This window comes from Curcuma longa, chromosome 3 (assembly GCF_044706935.1).
Source record: "Curcuma longa cultivar G26 ecotype Majalengka, Jawa Barat chromosome 3, ITB_CL_G26_1.1, whole genome shotgun sequence".
In the NCBI taxonomy this organism is placed as follows: Eukaryota; Viridiplantae; Streptophyta; class Magnoliopsida; order Zingiberales; family Zingiberaceae; genus Curcuma; species Curcuma longa.
The window spans coordinates 15,010,479-15,025,733 of NC_133863.1; the positions used below are offsets into that span (position 1 = coordinate 15,010,479).

General features: G+C 42.7%; 2 protein-coding genes across 2 annotated transcripts; both read right to left on the reverse strand.

Annotated features, from left to right (window-relative positions):
* Window positions 1–6,872: 6,872 nt before the first annotated feature.
* Window positions 6,873–8,997, reverse strand: LOC141824710 (uncharacterized). Its single transcript, XM_074712038.1, has 2 exons — window positions 7,319–8,997; window positions 6,873–7,234 (listed from the first exon to the last, which is right to left on the reverse strand). Exons 1-2 carry the CDS (start codon window positions 8,743–8,745, stop codon window positions 6,982–6,984), a joined length of 1,680 nt encoding a protein of 559 aa, XP_074568139.1. The 5' UTR covers window positions 8,746–8,997; the 3' UTR covers window positions 6,873–6,981.
* Window positions 8,998–10,883: 1,886 nt separating this feature from the next.
* On the reverse strand, window positions 10,884–12,334 carry LOC141824711 (uncharacterized). The gene has a single exon (XM_074712039.1). The coding sequence runs from the start codon at window positions 12,176–12,178 to the stop codon at window positions 11,108–11,110; it is 1,071 nt and encodes a 356-aa protein (XP_074568140.1). The 5' UTR covers window positions 12,179–12,334; the 3' UTR covers window positions 10,884–11,107.
* Between the last annotated feature and the right edge of the window lie 2,921 nt (window positions 12,335–15,255).

Sequence of the window (15,255 nt, forward strand, 5' to 3'; positions counted from 1 at the left end):
CTGTGTAGGCCCTTGTACCTTACATGTGGTGTGTATGTTTGTGTTTAAAGGACGTGTAGTCCTTATGCCGGCCGCATGTGGTCGTGTATTTTTGTTTGTATCCAGGAAAATTATCATGGTTACTAGGGAGATGCTGTCGAAATTTTTCGGACGACATCCCGGGTCATGACAGCAGAGGCCAACGGCAATGCTTAGTGTTGGATAGAAAGGTTAGGATATTCACATAACAAATACATTTAAAAATTTTTGAAATGATAAGATATATCTATATTTATTTTAAATTTTTTAGATTTAAAGTGGACAATATCATACTATTTTAAAGATACATGTGGATTCCATTAGATTTAACAGTGGAATCAGAGTAAGTGTTAGAATATTAATATATATTATTAATATATATATTACCCGGTCTATGTGACCCAGTATTATATTACCCAGTCTATGTGACCCGGTCTAAGAAATATTGCCTATATATATGGCTATAACCTGTGTATTATTTCAATCAATTTCAGATAATAAAATTATTCTGACATGGTATCAGAGCCTAGGTTTTTCCGAAACGCCGCCGCGTAGGAAAACCCTGTTTCTCTCGGTGCCGCCGCCGCATAGGAAAGTCACGCGTTTCTTTCTTCCTCCCGATCGCGCGCGTTCCTTTCTTCCTCCCGATCACGCCCTTGTTTTCCCTGGCCGCCGCCGCTGAGGCAGAAGTTCTCAGCCGCCGCCGCTGATACCAAAGAGGAGAAACCCCTAGCCGATCTCTGCCGCACGACGCCGTCGCTGCGAGGAGCAACCGCCGACGCCGCCCGTTGTCGCCCCTGCTGCCTCAAGTGCCCCGGTTTCTTCTCTCTGGTGCCGCCGCCACCATCTCTGTTCGGCTTCTTCGCCGTGGAAGGGTTCTGCGGAGCTGCAACTCTCTTACGCGGGGTATCCTTTCTCGTGGACTTGGCAACCTTCGCAGACGCAGCCACCGTCTTTGGCTTAGGCTTCGCCTGAGACTTCCTCTTTTCTTCCGCCTTCTTCGCCGGGGCATCCTTCTTTACAGCTTTCCCCGCCCCCTTCGGCGCCATCTTGGGCTTTGGCTTCGCAGCTACCTTGGGCTTCGGTTTGACGCCCACGCCAGCAGACTTCTTGGTCTTCCTTCTGTACGTGCTTCCCATGAAAAGATACGAAGAGTTTGTAGATTGCTTTGATATTTGAGCCTTTGCTGCATCATCATTTGAAAAGATATGAAGAGTTTGTAGATTGCTTTGATATTTGAGCCTTTTGAAGCTGCATCATCATTTGTGAGGCTTCGCCTTGGGCTTGGGCTTCTCCGGAGTGGAGATCTTGCAGGAGCTCTTAACCTTGCATCTTTGGCAGCAGTATCTCTGATTTCGGCAGCAGCCGTGTGGGATTTTTGTGGAGCGGGCCGCTCCCTGATCGCATTTGCCGTGTCCTGTTCGTGCCTTGTTCGTGCAGAGAAGATACTGCCGTCAACTCACCGCAATATTTCATCTCTGTTCGGGCATTCTTCCACTTGCTGTCAGGGGCTCCAAATCTACTTTATGTCTCTCAATATGGATCGTGTTAATGCTTGCAAGGATGCTCGATCGGACAAGTCTGCTAGATGTCGTCGTTGTCCGAATGCTGATCATGCTTACACTCATTGCCCGAACATCGAGTGTCGTTATTGCCACAAAAAGGGTCATGTCCGTCAGAACTGCCCAAAACTGAGTCGCAGATCTTCTACAGCTGGATCTTCCTCCACCATAGCCGCCGTCACAAAGGTTTTGCAGCCGCCTCAGCCCACTACTCCTACTCTTATGGATATCCATAAACTGCTCACTCAGGTTTTATCTACCAATTCTTCATTAGCCACCACATCAGGTAACCGACAATGGTTCTTAGATTCTGCTTGTTGCAACCATATGACCTCTAACATTAATCTGCTACATTCTCTAAAACCTCTCGCCACCTCGCCTCCCATTCACACTGCAAATGGTGCCCCCATGCAAATCACACATACTGGTCATGCCACTTCACCATCTCTCCAAGATGTCTACTACATTCCCCATTTAACATTAAACCTTGTTTCTATTGGTCAGTTGGTTGAGCAGGGACTTACTGTTATTTTCACGTCTTCTGGTGTACAGGTTCAGGATTCGCAGACGGGCCAGATTCTTGGGACGGGGCGCAAGAAGGGTCGCCTGTTTGAGCTTTGTTCCCTTCAACCCTTTCCTTCTATCTCTGCTGTCGTTTCTCCTTCTTCCATCTATCAGTGGCATCTCAGACTTGGACATGCTTCATCACATAACCTCCGATCTCTTGCTACTAAAGGTTTTTTTGGTTCTATTAAATTTGAATCTTTTGATTGTGTGCATTGCAAGCTTGGCAAACAACCAGCACTCTCTTTCTCAAATAATCATTCTATTGCTGATAAACCTTTTTCCCTAGTTCACTCAGATATTTGGGGGCCCTCTCCCATTGAAACATTCAAAGGTTATCGATATTTTGTAATCTTTGTTGATGATTATTCTCGATTCACTTGGATTTATTTCTTGAAAAATCGTTCTGAACTTGCCTCAACTTACTCCACTTTTGCAAAAATGATTCAAACACAATTCTCATGTCCTATTAAAACACTCCGCACTGACAATGCTTTGGAATATAATGATTCTACCTTTCTCAATTTTCTTTCTGCCCAGGGCACTGTTGTTCAACGTTCATGTCCTTACACTTCACAACAAAATGGTAGGGCTGAACGTAAACATAGGCACATTCTAGATACTGTTCGTGCCATGCTCCTTTCTGCTTCGTGTCCTGATCGGTTTTGGGGAGAAGCTGCCCTTACTGCTGTCTATACAATCAACCGGATGCCTTCTTCTGTACTTCAGGATGCCATTCCTTACGAGAAACTCTTTGGTCAGCCACCAGATTACTCCATTCTTCGTCCATTTGGCTGTGTCAGTTTCGTCCACCTTCCCCCACATGAACGAAACAAATTGGAGCCTCAGAATCGTCTGTGTTGTTTGTTGGGATATGGGGTAGAACATAAAGGCTATCGTTGTTGGGATCCTGTGTCAAATCGAATTCGTATTTCTCGTCATGTCACCTTTTGGGAACATAAGATGTTCTCTTCTGAGTCCAAGTTTAGCATTCCTTTTCATACTGATTCTCCCTTCTTTGTTTTGGATCCATCTCCTTCTTCTGCAGATCCCGAGCTCACACAGATTCATGTTGACACTGCTGATGCTTCCCCGTCAACAACTGATTCCCCTTTCTTTGTTTTGGATCCATCTCCTTCTTCTGCAGGTCCCGAGCTCACACAGATTCCTGTTGACACTGTCGATGCTTCCCCGTCACCTCAAGCTGACTCATCTGCGTCTCCTGAACAAGCATCTCAAGTTCCTGCTGCCACTGGTCGACGTTCAACCCGTGTAAGTCGTCCTCCTTCTCATCTCCTTGATTACCATTGTTTCTCTGCCATTCTATCTAACCATGAGCCTAGGACTTTTCGTGAGGCAAACTGTGATCCAATGTGGCGTGAGGCTATGTCTGAGGAACTGCAGGCTCTTGAGAAGACTGGGACTTGGGATATCGTTGATCTACCACCTGGCAAGAAACCTATTAATTGCAGATGGGTGTACAAGATCAAAACAAATTCTGATGGATCTGTTGAGCGCTACAAAGCTCGTCTTGTGGCCAGAGGTTTCTTACAGGAGTACGGCATTGACTATGAAGAGACATTTGCTCCTGTTGCCCGTTTGACTTCTCTACGTTGTCTTTTGGCTATTGCTGCTGCTCGTCGATGGTCTCTTCACCAGTTGGATGTGAAGAATGCTTTTCTTCATGGAGATCTTTCTGAGGAGGTTTATATGAGTCCGCCGCCAGGTTCAGACATTTCGGGGAAGGTATGTAAGTTACGTCGTGCTCTTTATGGTCTGAAGCAGGCACCACGAGCTTGGTTCGCCAAGTTCAGCTCAGCACTTATCCAGTATGGGTTTACCGCCTCTCCCTATGACTCTGCTTTATTCATTCGTCGCTCCTCATCCGGGATTATTATTCTATTGTTATATGTTGATGATATGGTGATCACTGGAGACGATGCCTCTGGAATATCTGATTTGCAGACCTATCTTCATCAGCATTTTGATATGAAGAGTCTTGGTAAGCTGCGTTACTTTCTAGGTCTTGAGATTTCCGACACGGCAGATGGTATCTATTTATCCCAGGCAAAATATGCTTCTGACCTCATCTCCCGTGCTGGCCTGACTGACAGCAAGACTGCATCAACTCCACTTGAGGCAAACTGTCGTCTCACTCCTCTCGATGGCGCCCCTCTTGAGGACCCCACACTCTATCGCCAGTTAGTGGGCTCCCTGATATATCTGACAGTCACTCGTCCTGACATAGCTCATGCAGTTCACATCGTTAGTCAGTTCATGACTAGTCCCTGTACAGCTCATCATTCTGCTGTATTACGTATTCTTCGCTATGTTAAGGGCACTCTTCTACATGGTCTTCACTTCTCTGCTGATTCATCATTGGTGCTCACTGGTTACTCTGATGCTGATTGGGCAGGCGATCCCACTGACCGACGCTCCATCACTGGTTATTGTTTTTTCTTGGGTGATTCCCTTGTTTCCTGGCGAAGCAAGAAACAGACTGTCGTTTCTCGTTCTAGCGCTGAGTCAGAGTATCGTGCACTTGCTGATTCTACTTCCGAGCTTCTTTGGATTCGACGACTTCTCTCTGATCTTGGCATTCCTCAACCGCCAGCCACCGATCTTCATTGTGATAGTCAGAGTGCCATTCAAATTTCTCGAAATGATGTATTTCATGAGCGCACTAAGCACATCGAGATTGATTGCCATTTTGTACGGCAGCATGTTGGTGCTGGCACTGTGCAATTACAGTCCGTGTCTACCGAACATCAGATTGCAGATATCTTCACCAAGTCTCTCTTGCCGGGTCGCTTCTATGTGTTATTGAGCAAACTCAAGTTGATCTCTACTTTACCACCTTGAGTTTGAGGGGGGGTGTTAGAATATTAATATATATTATTAATATATATATTACCCGGTCTATGTGACCCAGTATTATATTACCCGGTCTATGTGACCCGGTCTAAGAAATATTGCCTATATATATGGCTATAACCTGTGTATTATTTCAATCAATTTCAGATAATAAAATTATTCTGACAATCCTGAACCGATATTACCTAGAATTGTAAATTCCAAGTTTGTCAATGAAGAGCTGATGGACAATATCATCATACCGTTTTAGAAGATATATATACGAATTTTTTAAGTACAATTAAAAATAAAATTATGAAGGTTTAAATCTAGAATTGATAATATTATATCATTGTAAAAATAAAAAATTTTTTTATGAAAAAAATTAATTAATAATGCATCATAATTAGAAATCGATGTAGTTGGAGATGATTGAGTCCAATGGCCTAATGCAACCCAAAAAAAAATAAAAGAAAAAGAAAACTTGAGGCTATAAATAGAGGGAAAAAGAATCCATGAAGGCTTATGAAATTAAATTAAAATTTACCTTTATCTTTCTTATTTCATTTGATAGCCCTTCTTTTTAGGTGTATTATTTGAAAGCATATTTTGAACTAAATTTCTATTGACACCAATATATAAAGAATATTTTGATGATTCAAGATCATCAAAAAAATGTAAAAGAAGATAACAAAAAGAAAGTAATTGTCTCAAAAATAAATAAAAGAGAAATTTTACTAAAAAATATTTTAAAGACTTGATTTGATATAAATGCTTAGAGTCGTTCCTCTTTATATAACTTTAAAAAAATAATCTAGAGTCTCTATTTAATACATTAATAAAAATATAAACGCATTAGTCAACTTACTTTGAAAAAGTCAACTTGAGTTTTCAATAAGTTGTAATTTCAAAATATGTATTTCAAGAAAATACTTTTTTCAAAAGTTGTAATTTCAAAGAATGTAACTTCAAGAAGCTACGTTATATAAAAAAAATCAACATAATTCCAACAAAACTAAACAAGTGTCTATAAGTTATAAGTTGATGCAATTTGTCATCCGAAAGTTTAAATACATCAATTGGCAAAAATATTCTCCAAAGTTTTTGTCCACCATCCACTCAATCCCTAAAATATAAGACTTTAGCTCCCAGGGCATAGTTGAGTTGGTTATAACGGAACAGAATTGTTAAAGTGGACAGAGTCGAATCTCAGGGAAGCCGAGGCAATATCTTCATCCGTCGTCATCAACTGTAGCTTCTCGATTTACCTTCTCACATATGGTCGTGAGGTCGACCATGTGTGAGCTATTGGGGTGGCAGATTCCACCTAAAATATAAGACTTTAGCTCCCAAGATTGGTGCATGATATTTCTGATGTAACAATCAAAGGTCGAAAATTTGCAAGGACACATCATGTGCCTCTTGTCTGTGTTATTGTATAACTGAATATACCTCCCTTTATATCTGTAAGGCTAGCTCTAAAGGCTGTTGAGGTGACGAATCTATTTTTTTCTTAAAATGTAAGACTTTAATATTGCTTCCAGGGCGTAGCACAGACGATGATAGCATGACATTTATGATGTAACAGTTAGAGGTCGAATCTTACAAAAACTATGAAAGAGGACTAGATTTATGGCGTATCGAAATGTTTAGAGTTGATACATATCGAATACTTTCCTTTAAGATTTTATTTACCCTCACTATTCAAAATTTACTAATAAATTTTATAATCAAATTACCCTCAAAATACAATAATCTTTTAAATTTAATATCTAATAAAAATATTGAATTATTAAAAATATACTTAAAATTTTTTAAAAATTTAAATATTTATAAAGAGATTGAGTCAAGCGAAATGTAAGACTTTTTAATATCTTAAAATTTCAAGGCAATCTGCAGGTGCACTGCTCGCCTAAAATGTAAGACTTTTAATATCTTAAAATTTCAGGGTGTATGTGAAAAAACAAAAGATAAAACTTGGGAGTCAAGCGAAATTTTCGCTACTATTTTTGTCGTCCAGCGGATGGCAGGTGTCGCCGCCACCGGTACTCCATACGAAATGGGCGTAGCTGGCGGCGTAGGCGGCGCTTCCAGGATCCGCCGCGATGGCTTCCAGAAATGTCTCCTCTGCCGCCGCCAGGTCCTTCCTCGCCACCCACAGAAAGCTCGCGTACCGACTCCACGCCTCCCCGTCCGCCGGCTTCGATGCCACCGCCTTCTTGAAATAGAACTCCGCCCTGTCCCCGGGGGAAAAAATCTTTGGCAAAGGGATCGATTTTGGTTGCGCATTTCCACAAATAGCTTGCGGGGAGAAGAAGTACCTGTCGTGGTCCTGGAGGACGAGGTAGAGGAATTGGGCGAAGTTTGCGAGCAGAAGGGCGTTCTCCGGATCCTGCGACAGCGCCTTTTGGTACGTGATCTCCGTTCGCAAGTAGTCGACGTAGTCGTCGGCCTCCAGATCCACCGTCACGGGCGAGACGAGCTGACGGAGAGTTTCCTCGTCCATTAGGGCATCGCCCCTCGTACTTTTTTGAATCCCTGATACCTCGTCCAGTATTCCTTTCCAAACCCTAGCTTCCTCCTGCTCCGCCGCCATCGCTCCTTCCTCGGTGGTTACCGTCCCCGGAGCCGTTGAGATCGCATCGGGGAAAATGGTATTGTAGGCGACGGATTCCTCACCCGACCGGCCGTCGCCGGTGGCCCCGACCACCGGCCTCGTCTTTCCACCTCCGCCGTTGCCTCCCACGGAGGCGGTCCTGCCGATCGAAGTGGTTCTAATAGAAGAATGGTCGCCATGGATCTGGCGACGGTGTTCCACTGCCACTGTCTCCAATTGGGTCGGTGGATTGGGCGCCGCCATAGCGGAGGCGTCGAGGTGGCCCATGGAGTAGACAGTGAAGTTGGCAAGCAGAAGCATGACGGATACCATGAGAGTGGGCGTGCAGGAGAAAATCTGCTGGAAGAGCCAGACGAAGGAGGAGTTCATCTCCTGCTGCACCCGCGCGAGGATCCCCTGGAGGTCCTCGCGGAGGAGCTCCTCCCGCATCTGGAACGTGTAGCTCTGGAGCTCCCGGATCATGAAGACCATGGAGGAGAAGGCCCGCTTCACGGAGCAGTAGGCCGACTCGCCCGCCTCCCGGAGCCACCACCCGTCCTCCCACCTCTTCTTCCGCTTTATGATCCGCAGCGACAAGGGTATCTCCACGCTGTTCGCGTTCTTCTCCACGCTCGCCGGCACAATCTGGTCGGGCCAGTTCGGCGGTTCCGGCCTCACCGGCACCCACGGTGGCTCCGTTGAAGACTCTTGCTTCCTCAACGACGACGACAGATGGGAAACCGCCGGGCTCGCATCGAAGCAAAAGGAAGCAGGGGATGACAAAGCAGAGGACTCAGACTCTGCTCCGCTATTTCCTTGTTGCTGCTGAAGCTCGAGGGCCAATTCCTCCAGCCTCTGAACAAACTCCTCCTCCTTCTCCTCCTCCCAACCATCATCGCGGCCCTCAGCAGGGAAGTGCTTCGTCCTGGCGCTGAAGGCGCGGTGGCGCAAGGCATGGTCACGGTCAAGACTTCTCCTTCCTCCGCCTCCTCTTCCCACCTCCTTCGCCCGCAGCAGTCTGCCCGACTCGCAGACGCCGAGGAAGGTCGAAACCAGGGCACGGCCGCGGCCACAGTAACCTGCCACGCCCTTCAGCTTGCCGGGCCTGACAGTAGTCACAACAGCAGCGAAGGCGGCGACGTGAACTCCCATCTCCCACAGAGCTCCCAAACGAAATCAAACTCTACCTTTTCGTCACCAAAAAGGTAAACCTCCTCTCACTCTACCAGCTCACGAAACCCATGCATCCAGAACAATACTAAAAATGCAAAGCAACAGGTTCCGGCTCCGAGCTCCGGCGACGTCCACTAAAGAAGAAGAAGGCGGCGTCGTGAAGCTCCAGGCTCAGGTGCGGCTTTCTCCTCTTCTCTGCCGAGCCTATCTTTAAGCACGCACTGATCTTATAGGCACACACCACGCAATCCTACAAAAATTTTTGTTTCATCAAAGCACTAGATGTCCAGCATCCTTTGATTGCGATCTTCATTTGAAAGAGAAAAATAGTGTCTGAGTGATAAAGAAGAATAGGAACACACCAGACACAACGCAAGGTGTTTTATCAAAGCACGACTGAGAAAAATACTCGAAGAAGAATAAATATAGGCACCGAGAAAAATCGAAGGGTTTAAAAAATTATTTAATAAATGGAGGAAAAAAATACATCCAGATCGGATTAACTGGTTTAGTTATACATAATCAGTTGGTTTAGTTATTAACTGGTTTGTTGATTAATAACCTTATAATATTCTTATGGAAGATATTTTGTTATTAAAATTTTACTCATTGTTATTTTGTCAAAGCAACAATATGTACACCATTTCACGTGTCATAATTATATTGAAATTTGTCATACAAATCTATCTCTACAATTTTTATGGATATACTTAGTCGTCAATACCATTTTGTCCACTTCTACATTATTTAAAGGATATTTGTAGGCGTTTTTTTCTTAGGAGAAAATAATATGATTAATTAAAGAGATACTTATTAGAATAACCCCTAAATTTTAAAATACCTTTTAAATTTTTAGTATGTCATTCAAGCTGTTGGATTTGTTATCTTCAAAATATTCTTTCTTTGTTAGATTCTAATAGAGAAGCTAAACATAGTGAAGTAAGGCATCCTTGACACCTTTATAAATAGATTAATTCATGACGATACATTTATGCATTTAGGTCAGGTATTATAAGGATAAATTTGAAATTTTGAGGTGCATTTTGATAATTATAAAAATTTCAAGGCACTTCTTTAAAAACGTGCAAATCTTAGGGACATATTTTTAATATTCTGACGTGGTTTAATTAGGTGAAGTCACATCGTAGAGATCAGGCCATGGAACCGAAGAAGTGGCCTTGGTTTGCATCGTTCAAACTTCAAACCTCCTTATCTCATTCTTTTTCTTCTTGTTCTTCTCCATCTCTTACTCCTTATCTCCAATTCCATCTTTTTCCCTCCAAAAGTCGTCTTGAAATCCCTCGCAGGGAAGAGAGAGAAACCTGAGGGTGGAATTGTGGAAAGAGATGAAAAAAATATCTAGCAGAAGGGGACCCTGCATGGCTTTTAAAATGTAGTTTTTTCTAATTAGTTTGTGTTGGATATTGAGATTTTAAAGGATCAATATAATTTTGTAAAAAAAATAGAATACCATCAATTGATGAAAATCATAATTGATTTTAAAATTGAAATCTATTAAGAATGAATGAATTTGCTCAAAATCGATTTTTACGTAGATAGATTTAAATTATTAATTTGCTCAAAATCGATTAAAAATGAATGAAAAATTAATTGTTTAAAGTCAAGTCTAGAATAATATTAATTATTAATTAATGTTTATGGAAATAAGGAAGTGGATGAGGAATAATTCCATATCAAAAAGTTTTGATGAATTTTCTTTCCTTATTAATGATGTTGTATTAATAAAATTAACATAAAAAGACCATGTACTCTGTTCTCAGGGACGAATAGGTGCTTACACCTATCGCCATTTGCACATGCACGTAATGAGCGCTTTGTTGGCGACATCCTCCCCAGAGCTACTGGGGATATGAACAAGAGAGCAGATGCAGCAGCTCCATCTCCTGATGGAGATGAGTAATAAGTAATAAACGGAAAGGAGATGAGTAATCAATCCTTCCTCGGGCAATAAACAGCGAAAAAATTTTCATTCCTTAATTTTTTTTTCAGTCAGTCCTTCCAAGTAAACAGAGCGTAAATTTGAAATTCAAAAGTGGATTTTGTCAGTGAAGAAATTGCTCACTCTTGTCCAATTTTCCCAAGTTTTGGGAGCAATCAGAAGAAGAGAAAATATTGCACAACACAGTTTGACATGTATTACAGGGATATGAACAAGAGAGCAGATGCAGCAGCTCCATCTCCTGATGGAAATCATAGCGTTTAAGCAAGTTTGCTACAAAAGCTACAGCTTCCATCGAGTAAATGGGCATGGAATCGCGAGAAGTAGAACAGAACGCACACAAATGTACAGCAATGGCGGCATGCCGCTGCTTCCAAGTTGCTATTTTTTACTAGTTTTCAGGTTCTTCTCTCCAGATTTTTCAATCGTCGCAGGGAATTCTTCGGGAGCCACCGGGCACTGAGAGTCGAGCTCCGCCCACACCAGCATGACGAAGAAGGCCACCATTGCGCCGGAAGCAGCAGCGAACGCCATGGCGATGAACACCGCCCAAGGATGAGCTCTTCTTCTTGGATGAACTGACGGGATCTCGGTTGGCCGCGCTAGGAAGGAATTGGGATCCAGGGGCTCGGAATGCATCAGATACGGAGCTCCATGCTTCGCCGTGAAATTCCAGGAGTAGATGCTGCTTCCCTGAGTGGAATTGCGACTCCAAGCTGTTAAAGACACCAAAACTGACTCTCGCCAGGGGAAATTCGGCAAATCGACGGCGTGCGAGATCGTTGAGTTGCCCCGCCAGAGCTTCACTTGTATTCTCTTTGATTCCCCTTCGAAATCAATCCAAGAATGCAACTTCTCTCCGCTGTTCAGATACAGCACCGAACCATTGCCGGAAAGATTGCCGCTTTTGGCCAAAAGCTCCCCGCTGATGCTGATCTCGATGAGGCTTCCAGTTAGGTTACCAGGTTTTGCCGTCGCAAAGCTCACTGCGATGAGACTGGTCGAGGATTCAGCACGATCGGCGTTGCCCCCTTCAAGAGAAACCCTACTTGGGGACAAGAAGAAAGCCAAGCCGCCGCCGGGAGGGATGGAGAAAGATAAGGAAGAGGAAAACCCGGATTTAGTGCCGAAGAATCGGATCGGCTCCCGGTAGGCCATCAGCCCCGAGCTCGCATTTGCCGGACGTGTGATCCTGACCGACGAGCCACTCACCCTCGCATCGCCTTGGAGATCGAACTCCGCCCCAAAGCTCCGATCTTTTACCGACCCATCGAAAGAGAAACGGAAACCGACGCCGCCCCTTCCGTCCTCTTCGCTGTTCCCACAGGAGAAGGACGCGGCGAGGAGAAGAAAAGCGGCGAGGGCGAAGGTGGAAGCGGCGGTAGACAGCAACATCGTGAAGATCCGGAGGCGCGGCGGCAGATTTCCTTCAAAGCTCTTGCCTTTTTGCATCGATGGCAGAAGGACCAGGATTGGTGCAAATCTGAGGTGAGGGAGTTGAGAGGGCGACGGTTTGTTGAGTGTGGTAGAAGGAAAGGTGAGGGGAGAGGGGCATTAATGGCGTGGGAGACCGGACGAGGCCCGAGATGAATCTGACACACACACTCTCTCTCTCTCTCTGCTGCTGCTGCTTTTTAGCTTTTGCTTTGGTGTGAATGATATTGGCATTATTGGAGGGAGTAAAGAAAAAGGCGGAGGAGGAAGAAGGAGCCGTTTGGAATTTTATATATATATTTGGCGTGGGAGACCGGACCAGGCTCGATCCCTGCGCGACACCTGCAACCCCGCCCGTTGCCGTCGCATCCGGCCACCGCCGGACGCGATCGACGCGTGACTCATCGGCGCATCGGCCGGTGCCGGATTTCGACCGGATAGTGGTCGGAATCCGACGAATTTGATCGGAAACCTCCGATTGCGGTGCCGAGCCACTTGCGAGCGAATTACGATCGGTTTCCGACCAAATCGCGGTCAGAGACCGGCCGAGGAAGGACCACCGGCCGCTGGCGGTCCTTCCTCGGTCGGTCTCCTGCCGCGATTTGGCCGGAAATCGACCGCAATTCGTCAGAATCGCGACGAGCAGTAGCCGCGTCGGATTCCGACCGAATTGGGGTCGGATTCCGACCACAATCCGGTTGGAATCTGGCACCTGTCGACGCGCGAGCGAGTGGCGCGTCGATCGGGCCCGGTCCGGTTGTCGGCGGTGGCCGGACGGCACGGCGACAGATCGGAAGCGGCGGGGGTCGAGGGAGCGACACTGTGCATTTCTACTTTTGGACGGTCAAATTTGTGCAATCGCGCGTGATGGACAGTCGATTGGCTGTCGATCCATTTGATTTATATTTTTTTATACAAATTAATATTTTATTTTATTTTAACTTTATTTTTGAATCAGATATTTTTTTACTTTTAATTAAAAGAGTATCCCATTTCATTCGCTCCTCGTGTAAAATGCTAAAGTTATCTCAGTATTTCTACCACATGTATTAAGTACCATGTCAAATGAATTTTATTTGTTTAATAATATTTATACTATAATAATTATAAAATTATAATTATTATGATATTATAATAGTGTCTATTTAATAGTTATTATAATATAAATTTTTATTTATATTTGGATATCTTATCTTATTGTAATAGCTATGTTAAGAATAATATGTAATCTACAACAACGGAGATTGATCTTGTTCATACATAATATGAGAACAGCGTGAAGGATAATTAAATAATTATATATCGTTGATAGTGAACTTTTTTTTTTGATTAAAAATTAAAAAATGATGTCTCTTTTATGATAAAAATAAATCATTTTAATTTTTTACTTTTATAGAATTGTGATAATTTTTATTAACCCTCAGGGATAGTTGAGTTGATTACGACATAGCAAAGTTATTGAAGTGGATAAAGATCAAATTTCGACGAAGTCGAGGTAATGTCCTTTTCTGTTGTAATTAATTATAATTTTTTGATTTACCTTCTCATCATATATGATTATAAAATCGATTGTATAGGACTGTTAGGGTGACAAATTTTATCTTTTTTATTTTTTATTGAAATAATAAATTTTATTAAAACCCTTTTGAATATGGCTGTCAAGTCAAAGAGTGGGCGGCAAACATGCTCCTCGTGAAAAATCAAAAGGGAATTGGTTTTCAATTATCATTTTGGTTAAAACTAGATTTTGAAAAATAAAATAAAATAGGACTATGTGATATTTTTATTTTAAAAATAATTTTATTCCAATAATAAATTTAAAGTATTTTTTTTCAATTTAACTTGTTAATATATATATATATATATATAATATTTTTATATTAAAAAAATTGACTAATGATAAAAGACCTAAAATCGGTTCCTTCCTGGTCATGATCTGTCTTAATTAAAACTCTGATTTTGTCAGCAGTTGTGAAAACTTCTATCACGAATTCGTGTCAATCATCGAGAGAGATATTACTTGATTAAAAAGAAAAGGTGTTCTTGGAGAAACAAAGTTACCCTTTTATTTTTTTATTTAAGGATAATTATTTCTATCTACAATTGCCTTAAAATGAATCATCATCAGACAACTATTGCTATATGACAGAGTCTCCTAAAATTTCCTACGTCGTGATCAATTACAATTTATCGATTTACCTCCTCATAAATGATCGTGGGGCCGACCGTGTGGAGCCGCTAAGGTGGCGGATTCCACCTTTGGCAGAAGAGTCTCCTAAAATCCATGGATAACTGTACAGACCGGAGATCCTATAAAACTCTAAACAAAATGAGGATTAAAATAGAAGTTGAGAGTATTCTAACTCAACTACTTTGACGTTCAAGTCACATCACCTGCTGGTGGTGAGGAAGCAGAATAGAAGATGATAGTAAATATATGTAGAGAATAGTGTATGTACATGTGTACCTTAGCCTATGAAAGCAAACTCTGTATATAATGAATAGGAGTGAGATATCACATTCGTGGTATAAAAAGTATTCCATTGTTATAGAGGGGGTCTCATCATCCATGTGTTGTATTATAAGAAACCATGCTACATGAATCATGTATTATGTTATTTGTTGTTCCACGTACTATGTCATTCCATGTGTCATTCCAGGTATGTGTCATTCCAATCATTCAGGTTGTTATTAAACAAGCTAAGAGAAGAGCATCATGTCGGCGGAGTCGAGTCAACTGGACAGGAGTGTCAATTTGACGATGTTAGACAGCTAAGGCATTAACCTTTGTTGAGAAAATCAAGAAGTCAATCGAATTTGGAATCAATTGGGAGGTCACTCACACTTATTCCATTTGATGTATTACTTCTCCCTAGATTGAGTTTTGACTTTCTTAGCTCTTAGGACATAGCTGAGTAGGTTACGACGTAGAGTTGTAGAGTTGTAGAAGAGGACAAAAGTTCGAATCTTGACGAAGCCAGATAATAACCTCCTGCGTCGTGATTAATTATAATTTCTCAATTTACCTCCTCACATATAGTCGTATGGAGCTGCTAAAATGATGGATTTCACCTTTTGTGTATCAAAGAGGAGTT

Coding starts and splice junctions, on each gene's coding strand:
- LOC141824710 (XM_074712038.1), bottom strand. CDS start 8,745: ATGGGAGTTCACGTCGCCGCCTTCGCTGCTGTTGTGACTACTGTCAGG. Junction 7,235..7,318: donor GTCCTCCAGGACCACGACAG/GTACTTCTTCTC, acceptor CCCCGGGGACAG/GGCGGAGTTCTATTTCAAGA.
- LOC141824711 (XM_074712039.1), bottom strand. CDS start 12,178: ATGCAAAAAGGCAAGAGCTTTGAAGGAAATCTGCCGCCGCGCCTCCGG.